The 10173-nt window shown below is 37.4% G+C and overlaps 1 protein-coding gene across 4 annotated transcripts in view; it reads left to right on the top strand.

Moving 5' to 3' along the window:
• The window catches only part of LOC136852994 (uncharacterized), a 38246-nt gene that overhangs the window by 6631 nt on the left and 21442 nt on the right, over positions 1–10173 (top strand). For all 4 annotated transcript variants that reach the window (XM_067128098.1, XM_067128099.1, XM_067128097.1 and 1 more), the window contains 2 exons: positions 8133–8224; positions 8834–9398. In XM_067128098.1, the coding sequence (XP_066984199.1) occupies positions 8175–8224; positions 8834–9398 (615 nt within the window). In that variant the 5' untranslated portion in view covers positions 8133–8174. The remainder of the gene's footprint in view (positions 1–8132; positions 8225–8833; positions 9399–10173) is intronic.

Below are 10173 nucleotides of genomic sequence, written 5' to 3'. Positions count from 1 at the left end.
GGCCGCGGCTGAGAGTTTCATACCCGCATTATACGCTGTACAGAAAACTCGATTGCGTCGAAGAAATTTCAGCGCATTTTTTTTTATAACTTCCTGTAATGTAGGCCTACTGTGCCAAATTTGATTCGCAGTAACCTTCCTGTAATGGGCGGTGACTCCCATACATAAATGGGTGTTTGAATCAGCCATATAAACAAAACCTCTAATTTAACGAAACAAAGATAACCAATAGCTTATAAACAGTTAGAAAAAAGGAGGAATTTCAAATATATCAACAGAACGTCAGTACGCTAATTTAAAAAAAAATGCCTATGTCAGCTGGAAAGACTCTCGGTCCCAGAGTGAGACTATACATAATGGAAAGTATCTAGACGACATTTCCCTGGTGTGCTGACGCTACGGTACTGTTAGTGATGGTGTTTTGAGCTGAGAGATGAGAACTGTCTTGCCCTTTAACACGCGGGCTCATCTCTTGATTGAAAACTTCTTCAGGGCTACGTCTAGTCTTCTCGTGTTGCTGTTCACTTGAACTAGGTCATTGTGAAAGCCTGAGGAGTAAATAAATTTTTCTCAAAAATCACATATTCATTTTATACTAAAAGTTATTTATGGTGTATTTTTTTTTTTGTAGAAGAGAAATGCAGAGAAGTTACAGAATAGGCCTATTGCAATTGGAACCTCAAAAGTTCAAGCAGAGATGCAATGCAAGACTGCCCTAAGCCATTCTCATTTTATATTTTTATATATTTATTGTTTTGTTAATTTATTTTTCTTTCTTTTCTAATAACTGGTCTCTTCTTTATTTTCCATTGTCTTCTGTTACTTCAAATGAATGCCATATTCTTTGGAAGCTCGAATTTCAAGTCAGCGGCCCTTGTGGGATAGTTCCATATAAATAGAGTTCATCTGAATAATATAATAATAATAATAATAGCCAAGACTGTATTTACTATGAGCCTTGCTTAAAAGTTTCTTGTTTAAAAATAAGTTTAATCGAATTTCTCGAAAATTATTAATCCCCTCCCCTCCCACCCCATTAAAAACTATTTTGATTTTTTTGCTTAATTTGATATTAAAGCTTATATTACTCTTTTTATGGAGACCCCGTGAAACTTTAGTTAATGCTCGAATTCAGCAAGTCCTATTTGAATTGTGACGTTCAGTATAATGTACACTGCTGCTTGTTGTCATGCCATAAATACTGTTGAATTGTAGAAAAGTGTTCGTTGTGTCATCTCTCGTGTTTCAACCCATTATAAACGGCAAAGAACCAACAACTGAAAAGCAAAAACGCCAACAGCAGTCGGGAAGATTTTGTGCGGATCTGGTAACATTGACGAAGTGCATGTAACATCCCTTCGGGGGCGGGGTTCTGAGATAGTCTCCCTCCCGTCGGGGGGTTGGAGAGTGGTTGGTTGCGGGGTTTACCCAGTATCTCTGCCGAGGCTTTGCACCCTGATTTAACTGTTTGTTTTAACGTACACTTGCAAGTTTCCACTGAACACATGCTGTGTTGATGTTTCAGATATTGCTGTGCCAAGCAGAGGGGGGATTGAATGTTTACTAGCTCTCTCTCTCTCTCTCTCTCTCTCTCTCTCTCTCTCTCTCTCTCTCTCTCTCTCTCTCTCTCTCTCTCTCTTACGTGTTTTCGTAAATCGTGAAAGGTTTTAGCTTGATTGTAGTTCTGGTCATCATTAATTCATGTTTTTTTTATTATACGCAAAATTAAATAACCACTAGTTTATAGTAACCTAACAGAGGAAGAGCGATTCACTGACGATTCGCAGAAGTGGATGTGGTAACACTGTCGAAACGCAAGAAACATCGGGGGGGGGGGTGTTTTGGTGGCGGGTCGGGATGAGGGGTAACGTCGGGCAAGGGCGGAGCCTCCTTGGCTTTCTTCTTCCCCCGGAGGAAAGCACCGCGATTTTTATTTTCTGGATTGTTTTATTATTATTATTATTATTATTATTATTATTATTATTATTATTCAGAAGATGAACCCTATTTATAATGGAACGTGCCCGCAAGGGCCACTGTCTTTGAAATTCAAGCTTCCGAACAACATGGTCTTCATATGAAAGTAAAAGAATGTAATAGGAAGTAGAGAAAGAAGAGATCAGTTATTAGGGAAAAAAACAATTAACAAATTAAGAAATCGATATAAAAGTTTTTGAGATCATCTAAGCGATATAGGTGTCAAACGAACACGCATAGAATCGCTCTTGACACGGTCTAGAATGATCTTGACTCCGCCATTGGTTTTAAAATAGTAAAAGTTACCTGTTCTCACGTTAGAACCCTTTTCTTCAAGCTCTTGGGGCTTTTTCGGCTTATTGCGTGATTGCCGGCCATGTTCAGTCTCTCGGCAACGCATGTTTATAGGATGTTTGCGCCATGTTCGTCGTGAACTGAGTTCTCACGATAACATCCAGAGGTATTTTAAACACTCTGATGTAGGAAAATATCAAACGGGGGAGCGGGAGTTCAGTAAACGGAAATTAGGACACTTTCCACGTTACAGTGATAACAGGAGCAGAACATGGTGTCACGCAGCAACTATAGTAGGAAACTTAATTATATTTACCCAGATCCGTTTAGAGAACAAGGCAAGAGTAGGGGAGCAGTTTATCAGAAGTATATAGGACCATGCATTAAGAAATTGGAATAACGACCAAGACAAAGTAGAACGAGCGAGTGAGCCGTTGCAAAGGCTCACCCTTACATTTACTACAACTACGACTGCTGCCGCTGATCTTGATTTTATATATATATATATTTTCATGATGTTGCCTTTTAATATGTATATCCTCCTATAATTTTGACATATTTACTTTTTTCATGTGTTATGTTTAATGATAATGATCGTTGAAGTGTCATATTTAGTTTGGCATCAGATCTCAAAAGAACTTAATGATTACTTGATAGCGTAATTTAGAATTGTTAATACAATTTTAATAGTAACGTAATTTAGAACGAATATCTTTCTTGGTAAAAGCGTAGCTTATGAACACGTGTGTGTGTCCACCAGGGCTTGTTTCATTTCAGTTGTCATCAGTTCAGATAAGAGTGAGCGCTTTGATAGTTCCTCGCTGGGTGAGGGGGTTCCGTTCTCAGCCACCACTCATTTGGTCGCGAGTTCGAATCTCCGACCGGCCAGTGAAGAACAAGAGGAATTTGTTTCTGGTGATAGAAATTCATTTCTCGCTATAATGTGGTTCGGATTCCACAATAAGCTGTAGGTCCCGTTGCTAGGTAACCAATTGGTTCTTAGCCACGTAAAAATAAATCTAATCCTTCGGGCCAGCCCTAGGAGAGCTGTTAATCAGCTCAGTGGTCTGGTTAAACTAAGATATACTTAACTTGTTTTAGGCTAGCGATGACAGGTTTGCAAAACAAACACCGATTCGTCCCATACGGGGTCAAGACGAGTGATTTCATGTTGTTACATGCGTTGTTCGAGTCACGTATGCCACTTGGAGAGAAAGAATACGTGTCCTGATCAATTACGTCATGTTTTGTAAGATTGCATTCAAAACGTTTTGCTGGGATGACGTAACTTCCTTCTAGAAGCTTCTTTAGTATCTCGCACCCAAAATGCTTTAATGACATCACGTAATTGTTTCACTGTTACTGGAATCCTAAAATTTGCCTCATTCTGATATCTGAGACCAGTTGGTTTGGTTCCAACTCTCTCTCTCTCTCTCTCTCTCTCTCTCTCTCTCTCTCTCTCTCTCTCTCTCTCTCTCTCTCATTCCTAATTAGGAAGAGATTACTTTTAACGTAATTTTTTGTGGTCACTTTTAACATTAACTTTTGAGATCTGAATTTATATTTATTTAGTTCGTAACGGCGCCTGGTAAAAAAGTGTGTATTGTGTAACGCAGCTGCAGCAAGTGATTTACAGAGGTTTTCACAAGTTATGTAAGGTAACGTGAAATTTTACTTATTGGTACCATGGTATGATAAGTTAGGAAATTTTGAACAAGTGAGATCATTATTGATAAATCTTATGTGTATTTTTGTGTGTTTTTCTATTTACAATTTCTTTATATTTTCACATTTTTTATGTTTGTGATGCAACATTTATTTACATAGCATTGTAAATATTTCTTGGTAATTTAACATTGCATACTTAATTTAACATTGCATACTTAATTTAACATTGCATACTTGATTTCATTTATTGAGATTTTCTTTTTAAATCTTGAGTGATTCTTGATAGTTTAAATTTTGCTTGATTAATTTAAATTCCTGATAAAGTTGTTGTGAATTAGTTTTGTTTCATAATTTAATTCAAGAATTCATTGAGTTTTGTGTTATTTTCAACTAATAGTAAATTTTTCAGATTGTGAATTCTAATTAATTGTGAATTCTAGTTATAAACTTTGAATCTGAAAATAAATTTTTGTATTTAACATTTTTAGAAAAACAGTGTTTCATTTATTATCACCAGTGAATAGGATTGATTGTGTGTGCATAAGGCAAAGTGATAAACATGTTTTGTTCTTTTAGTTTTGCTAAAGTGAATTAAGACCAGGGAAACAGTTAGAGTTTTTTGATGGAGTTATGCTCTTTTACTCTAGAAGATTTCTAGTTTAATTTTTGATACCTCACACATATTCTGATGAACTTAGTTTGATTTTTCAAGTGATTGATAAATAAGTTTTTTCGTAAGGGATCGCTGTTACCTTTAGAGTACTCAGTCGTAACAATTAATGTTATGAGAGTTCAGGTATCTGGCTGAAGTGAGGTATGTTTTTGAATCTTGAGATTAGTTGTGTAATAACCAGGTACTTGATACGCATTGTGACATATATATATATATATATATATATATATATATATATATATATATATATATATATATATATATATATATATATATATATATATATATATATATATATATATATATATATATATATATATATATATATATATATATATATATATATATATATATATATATATATATGTGTGTGTGTGTGTGAGTTATATATATATATAATTATTTATTATTATTATTACAGTATTTATCATCAGGGCAAATCTGCAGACACTTTAATGAGAAACGTCATTGACCCACCTGTTAACTCTCTCAAATGCAGTAATGATACGATAGTAGTGTTTTCACATTGAAGTCCTAATAAAACTTGAGTTGTGAACTTGTGCCTCCCAGCAGCTCATTGTGCACTCTCGGACAGTGGTGGGACATTTTAGTGATAAAAGAATGAAGCATTGGAATCGATTTGTTTAATTATGTTAGATTGAGAGGCTCCAAATAGGCCTGGACTTGCTGTATAGATGGAGATCTGATAATTGAAATAGCCATCAAGGATTGTGATGTCTTGAAAGCGAGTCTCTAGAATTTGCTGTCATTTTGGCTACTGCCAACGTTGACAACAGGTATCAAGCCTAACTAAAGCAATGTCAGGTGAAGTAAAGTTAACTTGCCCTATTCTAGGCTGGGTTAACCTTCCTCTACCATTTTCCTGACCGGTTATCTTGTGATTCTGTAATTCTAACTGTTATTGTTGGTGCATACCAAAAGCAGATACAAACAAAACACTAGTCAGAAACGTAGGAAATGGTTCAGAGGGAGTGTGGAACGTTACAGGGATACCTCCTAACTTGACCTAACCAAGGGTGCCAGGGCCTTACCAGGCAAGGGCTAACCGGTAATTCTATATAGTAGCTCCGCGCCTGTTTTTACCTTTTCATCTGGTTTTTTCTATACTTATAGGGGTTCTGATACTGGCGGTGCATCTGTTTGTTGTCGGCCAAATGGAATGTCCCTTCACTGTGTTTAGCACAGGCCCGGGTGGCGGGGGGGTGGTTGGGTACCCATATGTTAACAAGTTATTGCACTTGCCGGACGGGATATGAACCGTTCGAAACAGACATAGCCGTGCTCTGTCTTGCGAAGATCGCGTATGGAAACCCCTTGTTGGATGGACTTTAGCGGTTAATTACAGGTTAATTACACTCGAGCGCCAAAAATTAAAGGTAAATTCATAATTAGCAACCAAAAAACTGTGGAAAAAGTTAAGTTAGAAGGCAGTCGCCACCGCGGAGCAACTATATAGTTCTACCGGCTAACCTACCCCCAAATCAAACTAGAGCACATCAAAGTACAGGGATGCATCCTAATGTAACCTGCAGTGCTGACTCATTAGATGTCTTTGGGGCCTTAGCCCCTCGGACCCCCCTCATCAGGTCTAACAATACAAGCATATCCTAATCTAATTTTCCATAACCTAACCTGTTGTAACTTAAGGCACAGGTTCAACGTGGAACCTCCACTGGATGCTGAAAATAATACTGTTGTTGTAACTCAAAAGACACGAGACACCTTGTAATGTTAAGTTGTCAATGATGTATTAAGTGTGGTGGAAGTCCAAGGCACCCATGTGATTTACAAAGCTGTAGGTTAGATTAAGGTAGGCATCATTATGGATATAAACCCCCCACTCCCATGTAAAATGCATCATCCCAAGTTAGGTCAAGGTGAATTTTGGTACAGGATTTCACTGTAATTTATGTGGCTCTTGCAGGGAACCAGAGGCTGAAGCCCTGTGTAAGGCCAGGGGGATTGCGTAGGCTGTATCTCAGACAGTATCCATGCAGTATCTTCTTGCGTTGTATGTGTTTTTGGATTGTTATTGAATATGTACATGATCTGTACATTTTTTTCAACTGCTTATATTGTGATTTATATGTCTTTAACCATTTCCTTATGGTACCAACCACCTGTGTTTGGTTTTCCCTGGCTCAAGTGGGAAACCCTAGTTTCTCACTGAAGTCTCCCCTCATAATTGTGAGACTGCATAGGGAGCATTCGGGTCGTTTCGGCCGTTAAGTCATTTTGGCTGTAAGCACGTTTACGTGCAAAATGGGCGCCGTGTTTAGTACCAGCCCCTTGGCGATGTAAGTAAAACATGAAATAATAATGGTAAATACCATAGGCGTAACGTCTTACATTGTTTTGGATGTTACAGCCGAAAGTGACTTACGGCCGAAACGACCAGGACTGTATATGGATAGGAGAAATACAAAAACAAGTGGATTGCACTAGTAGTAATGGTGCAAATTGTATAATAATAAAGATAATGGTTCTTCTGTTTAGTAAGAAGGTATTATTAATGTATGGCAAATTCATTTCTTGCCAAACAAATGAAGCTTAACTTGTGCCTTGTGTGTTATTTTGTTCAAGTCAGCCGCTTGATTTTTTTTTGTTAGTTTATGCTCAGTAAAAAAGTTATGGGGTACCACATTGGAAAATTAGGGTCTTTGGTCAGGGAAGAGCAAAGACTAATAAATAGCACCAAGAACAATGGTGGAATACAGTCAAGGCCAAAGAAAATTAAGAATAACGATAAAAAAGTTTACTGGGAATCGTATGTTGCCTCATGATCAACCAAGCCATTCTCAGGGGTCAGTTTCTTTTTTCTATTTTTCAACGAGAGAAACTGCTGGAAGTAAGTGATCCAACCATAATTCACTTGGAATTCATGCATGTTTGAGCTGTTGTAAAAGGTCTCAAAACACTCTTGGCTGTCTCCAACTTTGTTGTAGATTTGAAAATGGAGACATGGCTGCATTACGATAACTCTCATTTGGGATGAGAGTGTTTTTAAATTATGGCCTTGTCAAATGTATGGCAGGACCTTGGCTGTAATGGGGGAACTAGATATCATAAGTTCATTAATAGCCTTTTCATTATAATAGCTGAAGGCACTGGACAACATTCCAGTCTTAAGTTTATCCAGTACTTTCAGTTTCTCAGTAATTGTCATAACTTTTTTGAGATGCTTTCTTCCATTTACTTGGTTTTATGGACACCAGTGAACTTTAAAACACCTCAACAAATGTTGTGTTAAAGTCTGATGTATACACACATACATACATACATACATACATATATATGAATATACAGTGTATGTATATGTATGTATCTCAAAGACGAAAACTTTCAGGCATTTTTCTTTTACTGTGTCACACAGGTGTATCACCTTTGCAAAACTTTTGACTACAGTTGTAATTATAGTGGTGGATGAGCTATTTCTCTTTCCAGTACTGCACAATTTAGTGTCTTAAAGTGTATTGACGTACCTCTGTTTTATTTCTAGACGTGAAATTACTGCTTGCCTACTGATCAAAAGGATTGAAAAATGGATCGTAACATTTCGACCACGGATGCTGTCCCCCAGAACTACCAGATGTAAGTGTTTCCCTTTCATTCTAGTTCCTGTTCAGCTCTTGCAGTTTTATACAGATGCAAACTCATGCATTTTATGTAGTTCTGACAGATAAAGTTTCATGCTAATGGCCAGTTGTTTTGATGAGAGATGACCATTAAACTATTTCAAGTTCAGTGACTTGATTCCAGGACTGCTTGGACATAATTTGCATTGGTTTGTATACTTAGGGAAAATACAGATTACTTCAAAAATTCATATTATTTTAGAGCATCTAGTTTCATGTACCTGTACTGCTGTATTTATTGTAGTTTTCTTGTTCAGATTTTCTACACCTGAAATACTTCATCTGCTTTTCAAAATATTCCTGTTTTATCAGTCAGGCTTCTATAACTTTCCTTGTGCTATAAGTTTCAAGGAATGTACATGTTCACATGAAGTGCAAACCTCACGTACTTACCTTTAAACGAAGCATTCGTGTATAAATAAAGCTAGGAAATAGTTACCCATTGAATATGAAAGTAGTTATAAAGATTTTACATTTTTATGTCGTAGGTTATGTTGAGAATTTCTGTTGCTACTGGATTGCTATATTAAATAATGATACAGTCCATATTTTCTGCAACTTTCAGCGCTGAACACTTCTTGAATGGTACGGTGGCAGACCAAGACATGAGTGACATATTTTCTGCTATGGATCATCAGTACTTCAGGGCAGCAACAGGTGCTCCAGACACGCCTAATATTGCTGGGCGTAATCCAGTCCTTATGGTAAACAGGGATCATCCATATCACTTAACTTTGAAGACTTTGGGTTTGACAGAAAACTCTGGGCCCAATAATGGCCTGTTACCAACAGTCCCATCAGTATTTGTTACCTCAGATCAAATAACCTATGTCAGCAATGAAGATTGTAGTATTGGTGTGGAAATGCAAGACCCTGAAAATGCAGAGGAAGTGGAGGAAGAAGAGCTTACTCTAGAGGAAAATAGACCCATTTTAATGACCCAGGGCACCCTTTGTGTGAATGACGATGAGAGACCACTGAGCCACAGTGGTGACCATCATGGGTACCTTGAACAAGATTTCGATGAAAGCCTTTGTGAAGCGCTTCAGGTGATAAATGAGAGTGACGGCATTCCGTCACTTAATTTTGTTGCCATTCAGTCGGACAAATCCAAGAATCCACCTTATATGGTAAGTAAAATGGTATAGTTCATAGTGTTTTTGAGTGATCTAATCCACCACCTCAAGGTTCTCATGCAAACATCAGCCAGTTTCCCCAACCCCCACCACAATAAAAGCCTATTATTTCATAAAGCCATTATTGCTGACATAGATGTAATAGTTCTACATCTCACTGAAAAACAAGTGAGGCAATAAGTAAATTTGCTAGTAAAAATTGCAAGGACGAGTTCTTTTCTTGCTTACTGTTGCTCATCATTTTTGTACTTGGGACTCTAATGTTTGGATACCTGTCTTGAGTTCTGCTATTGGCCCAAGACATAGGCTTACAGGACCCTTTTCATCTGGGGGGCATGAACTCTCTCTGCCTGAAATATATTTTGTCGTGTGTGTGTGTGAAGGAAGAAACCACACTTCATGAAGACACTGCACATTTATTCTACACACCATGTAAAAATGAGGGTTAACTGCTCAATTTTACCCACATTTACAAGTATTACATAAAGCCTACAGTATAAAATTGAACTGAGTAATTAGTATGGCTTAAACTTTCTAATGTAATATACTAAATAAATAATAGCTGTTACTGAAATAAATTGCAATACTTGAATAACCAGTTGGATAGCCCTTCTACATTGGCTGCTCTGCCAGAAAAATTTGTGTCTGCCCAAATTTTGAGGAGGGGGGCTGCAGCCCCCCCAGCCACCTGGCTTGTACGCCTATGGCCCAAGCTTCATGTCCTTTTTTTCCACAGTTTTCTTCTTGAGGCAGCATTAGTTCTTTTTAG

This window comes from Macrobrachium rosenbergii, chromosome 26 (genome assembly GCF_040412425.1).
Source record: "Macrobrachium rosenbergii isolate ZJJX-2024 chromosome 26, ASM4041242v1, whole genome shotgun sequence".
NCBI lineage: Eukaryota > Metazoa > Arthropoda > Malacostraca > Decapoda > Palaemonidae > Macrobrachium > Macrobrachium rosenbergii.
The sequence above is the reverse complement of the archived record's forward strand: the minus strand, read 5'-3'. Positions and strand labels throughout refer to the sequence as shown.